Here is a 20528-nt window from a genome sequence, read left to right on the forward strand (position 1 = left end):
GCTCCAGGCTGCGTGCAGAGTATTTAAACGTTTTACCCCTCCCATCAAAATTGCAACATAACTTTTACCCCAGCAACCCAGTGAACCAATCACTGCCCCAGGCCATCTTTAGAGATCCTGCCTGGTAACAGAGGGGTGGCTCAGCAGACCCCACCGCAACACGTGCTCTCCATGAAGGAGAACACGCTTTATGTGAACCACCCTGTCATCGTATGATGAAGGGTGGCTTAGAAATCTAATAAATAATAATAAAATCATTCCAAAGGAAGGAATCAGCTATTAAATCAATAGAAATTCATTTTTATTTCCTAAGCACAGGTCAAAATTAACTGAAATATAAATGCATTCAGGTATATAGAGCCCAAAGACTCTATATAATTTTGCCATATTATTTGAACCATAGTCTAAATATGTAATTCTATTAACAGATTATATTATTTTAAATAGTGAAATTCCAATTAAACTTTTTATTGCACTAGCCATCATTCAGAAGGAGAACAAAAAGAAAAACAACAAAAACCACGTTCCAACTTGTCAACATCCTTCTTAAACTGTGGCACCCAGAACTGGACACAGTATTCCAGGTCTGACCACGGCAGTATAGAGTGGTACTATTACTTCCCTTGATCTGAACACAATACTTCTATTGATGCAGCCTGGAATAGTGTTAGCCTTTTTTCCTACTGCACACAATGTTGACACATTTAAGATTGTGGCCAACCAAGACCCCCAGATCCTTTTCACCTGTACTGTTAGTAAAACAGATGTCCCTCACCCTGTATTTGTGCATCTGGTTCTTTTTGCCTAAGTGGAGAACCTCACTTTTGTCCCTATTGGAATTCATTTTGTTAGGTTGAGCCCACTTCTCCAATCTGTTAAGGTCATTTTTAATTCTGATTTTGACTTCTGTGGCATTAGCTACCCCTCTCTGTTTGGTGTCTTCAGCAAATTCAATGAGTATCCGCTCAAATGGACAGGGTATCAATAATATAATGGAGGAGGAGGAGGAGGAGGAGGAAGAGAATGACATCCCTATTTTTATCGGAGAAATGTTGAAGGGGGTTCACTACAGCCAGTCACATCATGTTGCTTTTCCTTATAAACACAATGAAGAAACCTATTTGCCATAGTTATATTTTGGACGAGGACTGCGTTAGCTGTGCAAAAAGTGGATTGACCGGCGCCACTTCGCGCCCGCCTCCCGATGGCTGCACAGAGCTGCCTTCAGTCCTGGGGTGAGTGCAGCTCTGCGCAGCCATCCGGAGCCCGGCGCGAAGTTTTCCTTTATTTCCCCCCACCCCCCCCCCAAAAAAAACTAGGTGTGTCCTATGGGGCGGTGCACCCTATGGGGCGAAAAATATGGTACATTTCCTAAATCAATAAAATACTTAATAATTGCTTTCCAACACCACCACTAAATATTTGTAGTTAGCTAAATACAGCCACAGAACAAAGTTTTTTCTGGGTTTTTTTCCATTTTGTACATTTTTTTTTTTAAAAAAAACAATTTCACCCCCGAGACAATTTCATTGTAACTATCCAACCTCCCAAAATTTCAACACCTCTTGCCATGGTTTGACCCCTTTCTGTTTTAACAGTACAAATTCTACAAATACCTTCCATATCTCCTCAAAATCATTTCTCCTGTGTATTCCCCATCTTACCTTAATAGCACACATTCATTTCTCATTAATAACTATATCCCACACCTCTTTATACCATTCTTCCATTTTGTATTTGCCTTGCCCCTTACACTTCCTAGCTATAATAACTCGTGTCAATAAATTTGTGAGCAAGTCCTTCATAGCCCGGGAATCATCCACCCCATCGTAAATGGATAACAATGCTACCTCTGGACTTGCGGTGAGCTTTAACCAAGTAATTTCTGTTGTCTCTTTAAACACCCTTTTCAAAAAATAATATTAAAATATGTACATATTTACACCCCCACCAAATGTGAACATAAGTCCCCGTTTCCTAGCATCCCCTCCAACATAACACCAAATATTCCTTGTTTATTCGATTTAATCTTACTGGTGTTAAAACCATCTCCATACTAACTTATAATAATTTTATTTTATCCTTATAAACAATATTTTCCAATATTTCCCATACCCCCCCAACACTGACTAATTATCTGCCCTGTTGTCTCCTTTTCCCACACCTCTTTTAATTGATCTTCTTGATCCTCCATTTGTACTAAAATTTTATACATTTCACAGGTTTCCCCTTTTATAACTATATTTTCTTCTTTATCTCTCCTTTTTATAATTATTTGTACTAATATTTTATAAATATCATGAGTTTATTCATTGCATTTCTTGTTTTCCCTTAACCACTTCTTTGTCCATTGCTCAAGTTGTATACAGTTAAAGCAAGTTATTTTACTTCCTGTTAGTGCGTCTCTTATTTGTTTGCTTCTCATTTTCTGCACCCATTCTTTTAGTTTAAGTTCTTTCTTCTCTTTTTCTTCTTTTTCAATTTCCTTTTTAAAATTTACTCGGAAGTCTTCTATCATCAGTGGGGAATTTACTGGTATGAATTTTCCTTTATATTTCGCCCGTATCTCAATGTTTCTTAATAAGGGATTTTCAATATTCTGCCACCATTGCCTATTGAAAATAATATTTTCACTAACTTCTCCCTCATTTCCTGTGTACCACTCTCTAAGCATTCTAATGTTCCTTCTTCTGTTATTCCATCTACGATATGTCTTAACATATCATGTTAAGATATGTTAAGATACTTAATAAGTATCTGAAGCCACTTCTCTCTGCTATAGTCCTGCTTTGCATCCCTTTTCACATTAACACCCATTGTCAATGTCCTCGTATGAAGGGAAACTCCCCTCAAGTGTAGAAATGGTATATTGGATGGAAAGCAAGGAGATGGAGAACAAGGAGAAGGGGGGAGTTCAAGGGGGAAGACAGTTTAAGCTCGGACTCAGACGGAGGGCCACCGGAAATAGCCCATCCCATGATGCATAGGTGCACAAGAATTAATGAGAGGTGTGAACAGGAAAGGAAGCGAAAGTGGAGCTTTAAATGTGGGAATAGAAAGGGGCGGAACTCAGACTCAGCAACAGCTAATTTGGAAGCAGACACTGAGTGACTGAGCTCCAGAGTGATTTGTGTGTTTTGACCAATAAACCTGAGTTAATTACTGCCAGAGTTGTCTCGCTTCTATGGGAGAGACCCAAGCATTTCACCCATTATCACACAGTTTTTCCATATTACCATTCCTCTCCGCACATTATTGAAGTAGGATTTAGCATGTGAAAATGAATTTATTTTTATTAGCTAATATATTACAAATCTTTCTAATTGGCTTGTTTCAAGAGTTGTAGGGACTTCAAATGTTTTGATCCTAATACTATCCACCCAAATAAAAGTGTTATATACTGTGTGTGTGTATTCTAAGGTTGCCCAACTGAGGAGATTATGACCATCAGCAGGTCTTCAATATTTGAAACTTGTCAATAAATAAGAACGAATGTATAATTCCAGTCTTGGAATTCCAGATTTACGTTATTGAAAGCCACTCAGATTTCTTTGAAATATGGACTGGAATATACATTTCCTAAATCAATAAGATAACTCATAATTACCCATTGTTTTTCATTCTAAAAACAGTGCCCTTCATCACCACTGCCACCAAATATTTTTAATTTGATAAATGCAGACACACAACACAGTTTTGATTTGCTTCACCAATTTATTTTGATTATGAACAAAGGAATTTTTTACACATATCCCATGTTTTCATGAGCCAAAGCCCCACATTTCTACTTTAGTTTTCTATTCCCTGCATCCCATTCACCAAATAGAAGCCTCAGGAGTCCTGTGAATACCAGTTGCTCTGGACTCTCATGTTCAGACAAGCAACCACCACTTCCACTGTTGCAGAAAATAGTGGAATCCAAGAGGAAGAAGACATTGCTCTCACCTAACTACACTTAAAAGCTGCGTTGGTTTGGTGAAACTAGAGTTTCACCACATCGTGCTCGTGTTATCTTGCCTGGAAAGTACTTGTTAAGCACTGATGTCTTGGCCAGTTCACAAAAAGCTGGTGATGCACAGCCTTTGACGACCTTATCAGGAACTTCACTGTTGTCTAGTAAAGAAAAAGAGACAAGGTCAGATGAGCATCTTGGTAGCAACCGGTGTGTGTGTGTGTGTGTGTGTGTGTGCAAAAGAAAAAATAGGAGCATCTTAATTTTTGTTGACCAAGTATAGAAAGCATCTGAAAATCACCACATGAAATGAATATGAGAGAGGTGTTTAAAAGTTAGAACAAAAAAAGTCTATTTTTTTCTTTTCTTCTGGGGCAAGGGCTCATCTTCATTGCAAGGCGGTTCTACTTACCATGAACAAGAACAAATTCAATGCACTGAGTCTCCTTGTTGTAACACTTGATGGCCTTTGAACCCTTAGAAACTTCTGATTCAGCTACACCAAGGTTTGGGCACTCCAGGCCATTCAAGCGCCTCGATGGCACTGCAAGACGTAAATACTAAAATCAAGACATGATTCCAGCCCATTTATCTTTATTCTATTTCCTAGTCTTCAGTTCTCTAATCTTGTGAGAGGGTTGCAACATCTCTACTTCATTCTATTTCTGCAATGAATGATGTTGATGATGCAGATATTTAGACCTGAGATGAGCAGACAAGCAGTGGTATTTTTTAGGGAGTGAGTTGGGGAGTTTATTTTTGGGAATGTGACTTATTGGCCACTGTTATTTTTCGTGCTTGGTTTATTATATATAGTGTTCAAAAACTAATTATGTATACTGATGTAGTGCTTTTTACTATGAAATAGGTATATAATCTTGTTTAAGTATAACATCTTGCATACTTTGTTATGTTGGAAACACACCTCTGATTAAGGTTACTATGTAAAGTTTTTAAACAACAAATGAATGAATGAATAAATAAATAAATAAATAAATAAAGCCTTGGTGTGTATCTGTTTATTTATTAATGATTATTATATATCACTTAATACTAAAAAGAGTCTCCTAGTGGTATAAAAAACTCAGAAACTACAATAAAATTTAATTTTATACCTAAATGCATTACAGTGCAATAAAATATAAAATTTCAAAAGAAACCAAAAACATCAGCATATATTGAACTGTGTTTAAAGTGAAGGAACCCTTCTGTCTTCAGTGCTCCAATATTATTATTATTAATTATTATTATTATTATTATTATTATTATTATTATTATTATTATTATTATTTCATTATCTATACCCTGCCCATCTGGCTCAGTTCCCCCAGCCACTCTGGGCAGTTTACAGCATTCAAAAGTATCTCCTAACTTACAAAATGCTACACATCACACTAAAATTCTGCCTCTAATATCCACAAACTATAAAGTTATTACATCTGCAGTTCAAACCCATCAAACAAGTCCCATGGTGAGTGATCAAAACTAAGTTTCAATCTAAAATTTTATTTTTTTTCCTCATGGGCAGGTAGGGTTTCAGCCTGCATACCAGTTGGAGCTGGTAGACAGTTGCTCTGGACACAGAATTGACCTGCACCTCCTTGAACAGCTATGAGTCCAAAATGACACCCAAGCTGCCCTCCTGGTCTTTCAGAGGCACAGTTACCCCATTCAGGACCAGGGAGTTCTCCACACCCACCCGCCCCCTGTCCCCCAAGAACAGTACTTCTGTCTTGCCAGGATTCATCCTCAATCTGTTAGCTGCCATGCATCCTCCAACTGCCTCCAGACACCCATACAGGACCTTCACCACCTTCAGTGGTTCCGATTTAAAAGAGAGGTATAGCTGGGTATCATCTGCATATTGATGAACACCCAACCCAAACCCCTTGATCTCTCCCAGTGGCTTCATGTAGATGTTGCAAAGCATGGGAGAGGGGAGGAACCCTGAGGCACCTCACAAGTGAGAGCCAAGGGGGCTGGTCTGAACACTCACACCCCCCCCCCACTTTCTGAACATGGCCCAGGAGGAAGGAGCAGAACCACTATATAACCATGCTCACGCTCCCAGCACCTCTAGACGGTCCAGAAAAGGGGCAGGCAACTTAAGATCCCCAGGCCGGATGTGGCCCAATCGCCTTCTCAATCCAGCCTGCAGACGGTCCGGGAATCAGCATGTTTTTACATGAGTAGAATGTGTGGTTTTATTTAATATGCATCTCTGGCCCACCATATAGTCTGAGGGACGGTGGACTGGCCCACGGCTGAAAAATGTTGCTTTTAACATCCAGAAGGATGTTATGGTCTATGGTATCAAAAGCTGCTGAGAGATCCAGCAGTACTAGGAAATAGCTTTCACCTTTTTCATACAAACTAGGTTAGGGAATTTACTGAACACCTCCAAGGAATTATTGAGGCTCCATCGGGAGCTCAATATTTATTTATTTACTTATTTATTTATTAGGAATTAAATTTTTATACTGCCTTTCATCCAAAAATCACAGGGCAGTCCACTACATATTTTTTTTGACATACTGTATATCAAAATCCTGTCCCTAATTACTGGCAAGGGAACATTGCACTGGCACCCAATCAAGTGATACAACTTTTTTACCTCATGTCATCTAATTTTCTTAATCTTTTGTACACTTGTTGAGTGATCAAAATTTTAAATCTAAAATTTTAATTTTTTATCTCATCCCATTTTTGAGTTATGAGGGTTTGAAATTTCAAAGAGAGAGAAATTTGACCTTGCCAGAATACACACAGGCCTTAAAAGCTCAGCCCAGCATTGAGATACGTCAAAACTAAAAACACAAATTCCTGCTGAGCTTCATGATATGTCACATGATGGACTTACTCTAAATCTAAAAATCTAAGTTACCAAATTTTCAATTTTTTAAAAAGGATTAAAAAAATTAATATGATTTAAAAATTCAAAAAAAATACTGATTATTTAATATTTCAAAGAGCCACCTGCAAATTTCACATTTTTCAAAATATATCTTGTACATAAATGTCTGCCTTATTGGATTTTATTTGGGATAAATGGGTCCTCTTTGAGTAAAATATAACAGAATGAACAAGATCTCAACTATAATATTAGTTGCTTCAGGCATTTCTTTCGAAAGTTATTCAATTAAAAGATGTCTGAAAAGCTAGTTAGGCTTTTCTTGAGGTAAAAACGTTGGATTACTTGATATTGAATGACCCAGGAATGAATCTTGGACTGGAACAGTATTGCTTGTCTTAGAGTAACAAGGAAAGAAATTGGAAAGCTCAATGCTATTTATCTTTGGCAGTAGATAGATAGATAGATAGATAGATAGATAGATAGATAGATATACTTACTTTCAGGTGATCTACTGTTGCAGAAAATTTTTTGACAGCAATATTGGAACTGCTGGAAGTATTTTCCTTCTACTGAAGAGAAGGTGGAATTTATTGAGATGCAATCTTCAACACAACCCTTGTTCTTGTAGAACTCTGCAGAGCCATCTGTTAGAAAGAATTGAAGGAATAGCAAGATATGCAAAAATTCAAATTGATGAACGTACAAATATAAATACATTGGGCAAATGGGTGATTTAAGAGAAAATACCTGGCAACAACTGAAGTCAGCAAACCAATCCATAAAGTAGTTTCTTTGAAGTATAATTTCTTCTGCAATACCATGTGAATATTCTAGGATAGTTCCTTAACAGCTTGCACATAAATGGGGCTAGATGGACTTGGTTTCTGCCCATACAAAAGAGTCTAGAATAGTTTGATCCACTACCCATCTCTACCCGATATACATCTAGCTGATCCAGGGGCCTGACTCATGAAGCTTCCTTATATTATGTACTATATTTCTGAGAGACGGGAGAAGATGGTTTTTCATCCTTTTCCTCTAATTTTCTGATCTCTTGAACTCACTTCTCTCTGGCTATCTCTATCTTTTTGCATGCAACCTTCTATGGGGAAAAGCAGTTATATCTGTCTGAGTATGTTTTTCCCCTTTTTCCTTTTAAAAAAAATTCTGTGTCTTCATTTGTCATCAGAGTATTTCAGCATTTGATGCTATGTGCTGTTACTATATGTTGCAGGCCTATTTGGCATCAGCTAATAGTGCAACTAGATAAATGGGTTCCGCTCTGGCGGGAAGGTAAACAGCGTTTCCATCCACTACTCTGGTTCGCCAGAAGCGGCTTAGTCACACAGGCCACATGACCCAGAAACTGTATGCAGCTCCCTTGGCCAATGAAGTGAGATGACCGCCACAACCCCAGAGTCGTCCGCGACTGGACCTAATGGTCAGGGGTCTGGTTCTAAAAAGAGAGAGTGGGGTGGTGGCAATGGGGACAATCCCTACTACCCACTAGTGGCCATTTCAGGATTCTAGGTGGGCAGTAGGGGGTTCTACAGCACAAGCTGAATCCTCCTTACCATCAAGAAAGATGGGCGTTAGTGAGCGGTAGGTATGACTACCCTGGGGTAAAGATGGAACATGGCATGAGCTCCGAAGGGCTCAATCGCTAATGGGCTTTGAGGGGGAAGACGCGAAGGCTACGCATCCCCCCAACCCCCAAGAGGGAGTCTTGCGGTCAGCATAGAAGTGTTATTGTCCCGGTCTCTTCGTCTCTTTGTAAGGAGAGGGGAAAGGAGAAAGGGGGATGGTCCTGATGCAAGAGAGTAGCAGCCCATGATGCCGGTTCCAAGAAGCAGGAAATCTCCATATCCCCATAGTTTAACAGAGCAGAAAAGGGAAATCTTACAAATGAAATTTAAAATTGAACAAAAAATCTGGCATGAAGAAAGGGGTCAAAAGAAAGTCCCCTCTTACTTGGTAAAACATACTCTGCCTTGAGTAGTATATGCACCCAGTGATAATAAAGCTGATTTCTATAAACACCTGGAAGAAACAGTGTTAGACTATATGGAGGAGAAATTAATTCTTCCAGGAGATCTGAATGGAGTTGTTTCAAACATGATAGAACTCAGAGTAGTGTAGGTAATAAAACAGGACGATTATCTCAAACTTTTTCCAGTTAATAGAAATTTTGTAGATGCTTGGAGGTTTAAATATCCAAGGGCAAAGGAATTAACATATTATTCCGAGCTGAACCAGTCTGCCAGCAGGCAAGATGGAATTTGGATCTCAAAAGAATTTGAAATTGATCCAAAGTCCCTATCAGATCACAATTCAGTGTCCTTATTCCTGAAGGGGAAAGAAAGAGGTCGGAAAAGATAGAGGATGAATGAAGCATTACTTATTGATGAAGGAATATGGAGACCTTATCAACAAGGAGAAACTGACTGATCAAATTGATGGAGTATACAGAACTGGACAAGTGGACAGGTCAGATAAAAAGATCAAAAGGCGCGGAAGGCGGAAAAGATAGAGGATGAATGAAGCGTTACTTATTGATGAAGGAATAATTCAGAAAGCTAAGAAAGCTTTTGAAGAATTCTTCAGATTTGAAGTGGGAAAGACTATGGACAAAAACAATTAAATTCACTGCATTCATGACATTAAAAGAAAATTTAATGAAGATGATGTATTGGTGGTATTTGACGCTGACTAAACTTGCTAAAATGTAGAAAATAAGGTATGATGGAAATATTAGGAGAAGGAAGGGAATTTCTTTTATATGTGGTGGACGTGTCCTAAGATTAAAGCCTACTGGGATATGATATATAATGAACTGAAAAAGATTTTCAAAAATACCTTTAGTAAAAGGTATATGAAGGAACATTGTAAACATTTGAAAACACTTGCAGGGTTCATTTAAAATATTCATAGGTTATGCTTTGATACCTGTTTATAAAAATTAGAAGTCTTTTAAGTATGGAGATAAGATAAATAGGGTGATTTAGAAATGCTAAGATAAAAGTGATAACAGATGGAAGTCAGGGAGGGGGACATGAGAAAGTCAAAGCTCAGAGCAAAGATATATGTGATGAAGAAATTTGATTTGGTTGTTATAATGGGAAAAAAGAAAATAATAATAAAAAATATTATATTAAAAATATAAAAAATTAGAAGAATTCTTCAAATTTAATATAAACAAAGGAACTAATATTAAGACTGTCTGGAAGACAGGGAAAGCATCCATTAGAGGATTTTTCACACACCAGAATGCAATTCATAAGAAATTGAAAAAGACAGAAAGAATGGAAATTTTAGAGGAGATGAAAAAAATAATAATGAAAAAGAAATAGCTAAAAACCCAAAGAACAAGATATTAAGTCAAACTATTAAAATGCTTCAAACTCAATTATCAGTTATCTTGAATCAGGAAACAGAATGGATGATAAAAAATGTTAAAACAAATAATCGGACTAGTGTTGGAAATGTAAAGAAGTGGCAGGCACAACATATGTTTGTTGAACCTGAAAAAAGATGAGGGAATTTTGGGAGGTAATTTATAAATAATTTAAAAAGATGTTTAAATGCTCATTCCCTAAAAAGCCCGAAGATTCCTCTTAAGGATTATGGGAGATGAAATTCCAAGAAACTTTAAGAAAGTATTTATGTATGCCACCACAGCAGCAAGAGTCTTGAATGGCCAGAATTGGAAAATGGAGACCTTATCAACAAAGAGTTACTGGCTGATCAAATTGATGGAGTATACAGAACTGGACAAGTGGACAGGTCAGATGAAAAGATCAAACAATACAAAAAATTAAAAATGATTGAAATATATTCAAACATTATTTGAAAGACCATTATGGAGAATAAATTTTTTTGACCGGTTTAGAGTAACTCCTGTAAGAAAAGAAGAAAAAAGTAAAACATAATGGAATTAGGTTATTGAATAAATGGCTGTGTTAGGAGGGGCAGTCAACTAAGTAAAACTGAGGGCTGAGGTAAGAAGGGGAGGGAAGTCAAACGGAAATGGATTACAAATGAATCAATTCAATCAATAAATATGTATTTTTGTTCTTTTTTCTTTCATAATGTTTTAAAAATATATGTTTAATTAGAGGAAAATCAAGTTGTTACAATGTGATTTGATGAATGTATGTCTAAAGCAACCAGTAAAAATGAATTACAAAAGAGAGAGAGAGAGAGTAAAGTGAAGTGACCAATGGACCCAAGTCACAGCAGTATGCTTTGCTTTCAGTTGAAAACATTTCAGGACTCAAGGGAAGAAGACAACAAATGAAGGAGGAGGAGGAGATTGGGTGGTCTATGTGGGCAGAAAACAGTAGGAGGACAAGGAAAATGTTTGTCTGTTGCTTGGTTTCCCAGCAAATGAAAGAGGCAAGTGTGGAGGGGAACTGTGCAAGCCCAAGGGGACTTTTTACAGGACAGATTATACACTACTAAGCAGCTGGCTACAAGGCGGGGCTAGTGGATATCCTTAATGGCATGCTGGACTTGTTCCAGGTGTTGTAGGTTTGGCAGTCACCTTCTATGCAACCTTCTATTTCACCACTTTGTGCAGCAGAAGAATCATTGGGCTGGATTCCTAGTGGGAATGGGAGGTGAAGCCCCACCCTGTCAGATGGGATCCCTCTCAGGGATCTTGGAAGAATGCATTCCTTGTCCATACATCCAGCTCAGGGGTTCAGGGCACAGAGCACCCCTTGCCAGTGTCTACTTGAGGTTCACAGGATGCTCTTCATGCTGTTGATGGACGCTAATATTGGTCATCCCCAATAGTCTATCAGTCAGTAGGCGGACTGGTTACATGCCTAGTGTCTGTGTCAAAGCTGTTTATCCCTGTAATCAATAAAGTTGTGGACTAATCTGAACCGAACACATGTCTCCTTGTGTGCATTCACTTGCTGCGCACCTCATTGCTACATCAATGTGCCTACACCAACGAAGAGTAGACTCTGATTTGGTTGCTTTCTAAGCAGTTGGGAATTATCATTCACTGAGGGATTGTCATTTAGGAGTTAAGGGGGAGCTATGAGACAAATGTCAGAGAAAGATGAGGCCTGAACATTTGTGCACAGTTTGTTCACAGTAAGCAGCTGGTAAAAGTCTTGAGAAGGTTACCAGTGGCTCTGTGGATCTATGAGGCTTCCCTGAGTCAAAGTATGAGAGAGTGAGAGAGGTTCCACACTCTATTAGTTAATGATATAGAAATCTCAGTGGCTCCTTGCCGTCTGTAGAATTCCCTTGCTGAGAGAGAGAGAGAGAGATCGAGAGAGAGAGAGAGAGAGAGAGTTTTCAACATAGAGAGGGATGGATGGGTTTCAACACGAGGTTTTCTTCTTTATTTTATTTTATGCTTTTATTGTACCTCACTCAAGAATCTAGACTAGATCCCGCCTTGTTGTCATTTTACAAGTGGGTCTCAACAGCTTTTTGAAGAATGACTGCTTTTACTGAAAGGGTTGGGGTTGTGTTGTTTTTATTGTAATTATTGGTACATTTTAAACAGATTTTTATTATAGTTTTAATTCTAATATTTAATTGTTGAAAAAGTTGAGTTCCTCAAGGATGGTGAGATCAGCATTCTGTTGTCACACTAGATACCCCAGAGACCAAAGGATGCACTCACACACTTAGAGTTAATATGACAGAAAGGCTTCATACTCACTTAAATAGGTTTCAGTACGCTGATAAAAGCAACTTCCTCCTTCGATACGACAAGTCTTCTTCACGTTTGTAAAACATTCCACAGATTTCACTGCAGAGAGGAGAGGAAAGGAAACATAAGTTGTCCAGTCTTTGAGAAACAGAATATTCCAAGCCAAACACGAGCAATGTTAATGGTCTCAGGATCCACATGTAGTGGTGGGTTAGAGAATACATGCACACCAACACACATCTCTCCCCCCCCCCAATTCCTCACACAGGAACATCTCCAGACACAGAAATGGAAAGACACAAAGCCTTCTTCCCATTTGCCAGTATGCATGCTAAATCAGGGGCATACTCTTCCTCCCTACCCACTACATGTTGTTGGCCAGTGAATCGCAGAATGGGACTTCAGCAGTCTCATTACATACTTTTACATTCAGCACACTGGTAATGGTGGTTCCCCTTAACCAAACAAATCAATTTGGGGTCGATGAAGAGAGCATGGGGAGAATTCTACATGAGAGTGTCTTCCCTATCAACCACCCACCTCATGGAAATAATTTCCATCAAACCCTGCCAAGGACCTTAGCCATCTGAGGGAAGCACGATTGCCACAGCAGAGCAAGGGCTGAATCAACAAATACGGAAAATTGGCAACCTGCAGATATATGAGGCCCACGGACCACAGTTAGGTGACCTCTGCTGAAAGCAATGGGAAGATGGCTGAGTCTTCATGAGATCAGCATGGGAATCCCTATAATTGTTGACTCTAAAACCAAACTCCCATTCACTTCCAATTTTCCATTTAATATTCCCAATCTTGGGCTCAGGAAGCAAAATTATGAACAAACATGGGGTGTGTCTTTGTGAAGAGGCATTGCACACAGTGCACAGATGCAGTGGAGTAGCACCATGGGTGTTTGCCACAAGTACTGAAGGAACTCTATACCCAACCCAACAGGTGGGGTTGAACTCCTTGCCCCTCTGATATGGGTAACGTGGCTTGGGTTTACCTAGGCAGTAAGTGAGCTCAGTGTGTAAAGCATGAGACTCTTAATCTCAGGGTTGTTGATTTGAGCCCCATGTTGATCAAAGGATTCTTGCATTGCAAAGGGTTGAACTAGATGGCCCTCCCTGTCCCTTCCAACTCTACAGCTCTAGGATTCTATGGGACATATGTGAGATATAAAATGGAGCCATGTCAGCCACCTTCCCCCCTCACTCCAGGCCTACTTAGTAGCTGCCCAGCTGCATAAAGCTTCATCATAGGTCTTCAATCCCCCCATGAACTCTGAGTATGCTCCATGAATCCATAATTTGATATGTTAATTCTGGCATAAATTTAAATACCCCAGTAACCAATTGGCACCTTCCTGTGCTTTGGTTTGCCTTCATCAATTTCACCTACAATGTCCTTTCCTTTCTTGGGAATTTCCCTATTTAAGTGAGTGAACACAACACAATATTCCCCTTTCCAAATCCTTTCCTTGGTAGTTGGGAGGAGATGGAAACCCAGTGGGGGCTGATGGCTCTGAAAATGGGGTGGTGTCCGCTTAACCACATCCAACGGATCAAGGTGGGGCAGCACTGATGATATAGACCTGTTTTCTCCCTTTCCTTTCTCCTCTGAGCTGGTGGGTGCTACTGGATGAGGGAGGGGCATCAGAGTTATCCCTGCAGATCAGGGTGATTGGTCACATCCACAGATCCTGGGCCCCTTTCCTGATTACAAGCATCCAACAAGATAGCAGATCCCCCTGTATAAAGGGGGAGTCCAGTGGAAGCCACAGCCACCACTGGAGGGGAAAAAGGCCACTGAGCTGGACTCCAACCCTGACAAATCCATGGCAATTGGGGATGCCACCCTGGCCAACTCCACTGCTGAGAATATAATGCCTCACCTTTTGCCATGACCACCTCCTGCGTGCCTTCCACCTCTGGCACTTCCTGTGAAGCAAAACCGGTACTTACTTCCAAGGCATCCAAACCTGCTGAAATTAAATTAACAGCACCTTGGTTAGAATTTTGTGTTTCTTGCTTCTGCCAGCTGACAAGCACTTGAAGTTACAGCTGCAGTAGGGCTGCCTTCTGCCTTCTCAGGGCCTCGAGGGACATCTATATAGTCCCCTAGTCTGACTCTTCCTCCACAGAACAGGAGGGGAATGGGATGCCTATGCATGCTCCCTCTGTGGTGCAGATGCCTTTCCTTTGCCCTTAGGGCCCCCCTTAGCCTTGCCATTACCTGGAGCCATGCTAAATGCACCCCACACCCCATAATAATCCTGAGGCTCAAAAAGGTTCTGCAAATGTAAAAATTCCCCCTTGCCCATTCCATAAGGAAATATAAGCACACTTTCTAAATAGACCCTCAGGACCCAACCACTAAACAAGACTCAATATCAGCTTTGTGGTTGAATGGGGAATTTTGAATCTGATCTCTCTCAGCTCCTGGGCTCAGTACGCTAACCACTACACCACACTACCTACCAGGAAAATATCAAAACTGTTACCTATACACCGAAAAAATGGCTGGGGAGTTCGTGAAGAAAACCCCTTCACCCCTCCAGCCCAGGGCCCACAACAGCAGGGGCCATATTCCATCCCCAGTCACTGCTAACTGGCTACTTCCACCTAGGGAGATTTCCCCCCAAAATCAAATCCCCTACCAGGGGTGGCCCTTGCACTGGTTCCCCGCTCTTGCAACCAGTGCTTTCAACTTGTGGTTAAAGGGAGGCACCAAGTTCTGCCTGACGTTGGGGGTGCTCATTGTGTGCACTTGAGACCACAAGTGCAACATGTACAAGGAGGCACAGTGGGGAATTTTCAGCCTCATCATCACATACTTGGGGAGGCAGAGGTGTTCCCAGCCCCATAGGGTTGGCATCTATGGTTAGAGGTCTCTCAGTGCCTCAAAGAACCATTGATCTTTTGCCCCCAGCAAGAGCCATAGTTATCTGCAGCAAGCAGCCTACTGCAGGGCTAAAGTTACTCCTCTCCACTGGCCTCCTCATGAGTAAATGGAACAGTAAAGAAGACCAATCCCCTTGCCTCTCTAGACAGTTGGCTCTGCTGATTCTATCTTCTCCTGCCAGCCTCCCTGCTCTGCTCTCCCTCATCCAGTCCTCTGATGAGCTAGACCTCCTCTCCTTCCTGCAGAGCTCTGCATGGCTGCAAGGGGGTAGGTAGCATCAACTGTGTTGGATTGGTCATGTTGTTCGGATGCCTGATTATCAACCTCCACAACAACTACTTTGCGTCTCTTGCTTCAAAGGTGGCGTATGGACACTACTAGCCCCTTGACTGAATGTTCTTGGAGAAAGAATTCAAGATCTCAGGCTCCTACTCACCTGGGCAAAGGATGACCAAGAGGAGACAAGTACTCAGGAAAGTCGTCATAGTGCTGAAGAGATCAAAAGCTGACAGCACTCAGATCAAACAAGCAGGTGAAGGATGGAGGATGAGCCTAGTTTGGAGGGTTTTATAGGCCAAGAAGGGAGCCTGAGGGTTCCAGGTGGAAAGAACTAGTCCAGTAAGGGGGTGGGAAATGATGAAATTAGAGATTGCATGCTTTCCCAGACATGGTGCAATTTTATACTGGAATACAAAGGACAATGTGGAAATTGGATTAACTCTTTTTTGGAATCAGTATGAAATTCTGCCACCTGCAGTTTGCACTCCCTCCCATTCTCAGGGTTAAGAAACAGGTATTTTCCTTAATTGAATCCTTTTTGAGAACCCTGTGTAATTTCACCAAATAACCCCCTAGTATATCCTACCTCAATTTCATCACAATGCTTCTGGGGAAATGATGTCCATGATCAGGTACAGTGATCAGCAATTGGTAAATCACATATATATTTTGTTCACAGGAATCTGGTGATGCTGGAACATGATTGTATTCCTAGACCAGCCAACAGAGCATGTTCAGTTTTGTACTATTTCACCATTTTTCAAAATATATCCTCTAGAAATATTTGGAAGTGTGGTTCCTTGAAGTTGAATAAAATATTCTGTCCATAGTCCTCACAAAAATGCCAACCCCAGAATCCTCTAGGGAGGAATAATGGGTACTATACGAGAATGAATTCCCTTATAGTGGATGCTCAGGTTGCGAACGTGATCTGTGTGGGAGGCCCGTTCCCAATCCACAGCGTTCGCAACCTGCAATGTCGCGATTCGGCTTTTCTGCGCATGCGCAAAATGTGATTTTGTGCTTCTGCACATGCGAGAGACCAAAACCCAGAAGTAACCTAGTCCGGTACTTCCGGGTTCGGTGTGGTGCGCAACCCGAAAACGTGCAACACAAAGCGTCTGTAACCCGAGGTATGACTGTTTATAGTTGTCTGCACCAATATTGTCATATCAAACTGTGATTTACAAATAATATAACACAGGTTGTTTTAGCTAAAGCTGAGTCTGCTGAGCTAGAAATTGATATTGATCAGGGAGAGGTAGTATGCTGACTTCTAGAGGTGGCTACACTACAACTCTCATCGCCTCAAAAGCCAGACATTCCAACTAGGGTTGATGGGAATTGTCTGGAGCACACTATGTTGTCTACCCCTGTCTCCATAATCTATCTCATTCAAGAAAGCCTGAAAATATCCAAATCCATGAAGGATGAAGGGCCGCACAGCCATTGTTCTTATTATAGGACCACACCTTCCCTTCTTCATTGAGGTATTAAAATCATCCTGGCCACTCTCTACCTAGGGAGAGATACAGTTAACCAAGATGCACAAAGGTCAAGTAGAGAGGCCAGCTGATAAAGCAATGTTTACAAGCTCCAGCTACAACTAAAACTCATACAACTTTAACTTCTGAAAAATAAATCATATACATAGCAATTAAAAAATATTTTGCTCATAAAATATGGACCATATTATTAACAAGGAAAGTCCCCATGATGTAGCTCCTATTTGTTGCTGGCCCATGACAGGGAATGTCCACTCTGGTGCACTGCATTCACCTCTCCCATTTTGATGTTTCACGAGTTTTTAAAATTCCTATTGATCCAGGGAGTTAAGGTTGCAATAATTTGAAGGCTATTAGCTATTAGCCTTCAAATTATTGACTGGGAAGGTGTGTTTCGGCTTTTTAAAGTTATTGATGTTTTCAAAAGTTTTAAATACATTTCATTTTATTTGAAACTCTATTCTTTTCTGTTGTTTGCTTCCTTACGTTTCTTTGACAGGATGTGTGGGACCAAATAAAAAATGTTGAAAAGCCCCAAACCCAATACAGTGGTACCTCTGGTTACGTACTTAATTCATTCTGGAGGTCTGTTCTTAACCTGAAACTGTTCTTAACCTGAAGCACCACTTTAGCTAATGGGGCCGATGGAGCACGATTTCTGTTCTTATCCTGATTCAAAGTTCTTAACCCGAGGAACTATTTCTGGGTTATTGGAGTCTGTAACCTGAAGCATATGTAACCTGAAGCATATGTAACTTTTTCAGAGGTCAATTCCCTGTAATGTCTGGGAACATCTGTATGTTTGCCAGCCCTACATTATAATGTTTTTTATCATCCAATTTCGACTTGTGTGGGAGGAATAGTGGTATAGTAATTGGAGAAGAGAAGAGAAGAGAAGAGAAGAGAAGAGAAGAGAAGAGAAGAGAAGAGAAGAGACAGGATAAACTGAGATTTTCAAATGAAAAACCATTTGAATATCCAGCCAGGGCTCCTTTGGCAAGAATGATGAGATAGAAATTTCATAAATAAAATTGATGATGAATAGTATATTCATTGTGGTGGCCCATATAGATAATAAAGGGGCTGTGCAGCTCTCAAAGTTTCACCATTTTGATTTAGTGAAACTTCAGGTAAAGAGTTATGTGGGGGCTGCATTTGGCTCCCAGGCCAGGAGTTCTCAACCCCAGGAGCATATTAAAAAAGGGCTTGATAGTGTCTCAACCTGTTCGATCTTTTGGCTCCCCACACTCAGCCACATGAGCAGTCAAATTAGATAAAATTATGAAGCCAGACGTCTTCAGCAGGTACATTATGGAACATTGAACTCTGTGGCAGGTACAATGGGTGAACACCACTTGGAAGCAATGAGGAGTTTGGCTGCTGTAAGAAGATTTCCTATAAACTGCAACAGGCTAGAACTTACATCAGCCTGTTGAATCAGGCCATCTGCCCAAGAAAAGTATTTTTACAGTGGCCTGAAAATAGGACATGAGAGCAACGCCACTCTCCTACTACTGTTTCCCAGCAACAGACATTCAGATCCACATTTCCCCCAACAGCAGAGGTAGAACATAACCATCAAGTTACTCAATTTCATTGCATGTCCACAGGTTCTCATATTATGAGAGTCAGATGAGTACTAGTCACAATAGCTACATTTCCTCCTGTGTAATAGCCAATGAGACTCTCCGTTAAGGTTCTGGAGATCACAGGTGGGAGAGGCTTCTCACAAGCATCTGTTTCCTAAGAATACTATGCTGGACTATATGAGTTTTTGGGTGATCCACCAGGAATCTTCTTATATCTCTTACTCCTGAATCCCTCAGTGCATCTTCAGTGGTCTATCAAAGAGTAGCAATTTGCCCTAGTTGCCTAGTGTTTTTTGTCAGATTTCCAGAAAGAGGGCATAATAGCCTAAAGTCATTCGAAGTTGATTATTTTATTCAGCCCTGACCACTTTGATAAGCAGATAGAGTGGATAAATTGTTACACTTCTGAACTTTTAACATTTTTAGTAGGGCTTTCCTCAGCTCCCTCTGTTCACCAACACCCTAAACCTCTCCCTTCCCATCCAATCGAACCATTAGTCATGAATTTAACCTTCCAAACTCCATATCTCAAGCCACTTTTCTCTTCAATCCTGCAATCCTGCTCTCCACCCATTTTCACTTTAAAACCCACGTCCATGTCCACATGAAACGTCCCCCTCCTTTCCTGCAACCGCACAATGAAAGCAAACCAGCCTGTAATAACCTCCTATATCTTCCTCCTGCAACACATTGCAACTATTAAAGCACCTTCTCATTTTCCACCCAATTATGGTGACACCACCCCTTCCTATTCTGCAGACATTTTCATACCCTCCTTTCCAAATTACCATGTTCCCATGCCTGATACGCTCTTTTTGCAAACCACTTAGAATCATAGAATCATAGAGTTGGAAGAGACCACAAGGGCCATCGAGTCCAACCCCCTGCCATTTGGCTCACTTATCTTCAGCTTCACCTCCTCTTCCTCCCTTCCTCTTTAATTATCTGACCGCTCCCTTGCACACATAATCCCCTATTTCCATTATTTATCCTCCCTCTTTTTCTGTAGTCTCCTTTCCACAGACACACCAACATTCACAATCACCCCCTTCATCCCCCTTTTCACCTTTCCTCTTTTTTCTTACTCCCTTGCACATAAACCGCTCCCTTTTCCTGGTTTCCTGCTTTCTGCTATTTTCCAGTCTTCTTTCAGCGCATATCTCATGATGATATTTAATATATATTTAAATTTATTTGGATCTTAGGAGGAAGCCTGCATGTTGGTTGCTCAGTTAGAGAGAGTTAACCAGTTTACTGAAGTTGTGGGTATGAAGGAGAGTGAGTGTGCTCCCTTGTTATTGAAATATTGATTATAAATTACTACACTGAATTTGGAATTTCATGTTGAAGAAAACACATTGTTCCAGGAAGGAAATACATTGTGCAAAGGTCCTATAGAGGTTTTGAGGGCTCCACATCTTTTCTCTCTCTCCTATGAAGCCGAGGAATGGAAGAAAGACATTTGGGTACAGCAAGAAGAGTGAGACAATTAAAGAGAAAGAAAGGCTTGTTTTAAACAACAGCAGAGGTATAGGAGAGATGGGGAGACAGTGATAGTTTTTTTTTTAAAAAAAAATATTTTTATTGAGTTTATGAAATACAGAAAAAAAGACAGAGAAATAGAAAACAGATAACAGAAATAGAATAGAAAAATTTCATATTTCCATATTCCTTTTTTCAGCAAATCTAACGGACTTCCCCACATCTACCGGACCCTGCATTCTTTATATTATAAAACATCAGCAATTTGTTAACTTGTTTCACAGCT

General features: G+C 40.3%; 2 protein-coding genes across 4 annotated transcripts in view; one reads left to right on the forward strand and one right to left on the reverse strand.

The window, feature by feature from the left end:
* LOC309347214 (phospholipase A2 inhibitor and Ly6/PLAUR domain-containing protein-like) overlaps window positions 1-20528 on the forward strand; it is a gene marked incomplete at its 3' end in the record, with an annotated part of 197725 nt that overhangs the window by 66277 nt on the left and 110920 nt on the right. The gene's annotated exons all lie outside the window — the stretch shown is intronic.
* LOC309346054 (phospholipase A2 inhibitor and Ly6/PLAUR domain-containing protein-like) overlaps window positions 1-20528 on the reverse strand; it is an 85481-nt gene that overhangs the window by 31155 nt on the left and 33798 nt on the right. The window contains exons 1-2 of one of the 3 annotated variants that reach the window (XM_081869710.1): window positions 15824-16542; window positions 14378-14464 (exon numbers count right to left, since the gene is read on the reverse strand). In XM_081869710.1, coding sequence (XP_081725836.1) covers window positions 14378-14464; window positions 15824-15872 — 136 coding nt within the window. In that variant the 5' untranslated portion in view covers window positions 15873-16542. Of the gene's footprint in view, window positions 1-14377; window positions 14465-15142; window positions 15238-15823; window positions 16543-20528 lie in introns of those variants that run through there. The other 2 variants (XM_081869716.1, XM_081869715.1) reach the window with 2 other exon arrangements.

The sequence above is a fragment of the Podarcis erhardii genome (assembly GCF_964252035.2).
Source record: "Podarcis erhardii genome assembly, chromosome: 7".
NCBI lineage: Eukaryota > Metazoa > Chordata > Lepidosauria > Squamata > Lacertidae > Podarcis > Podarcis erhardii.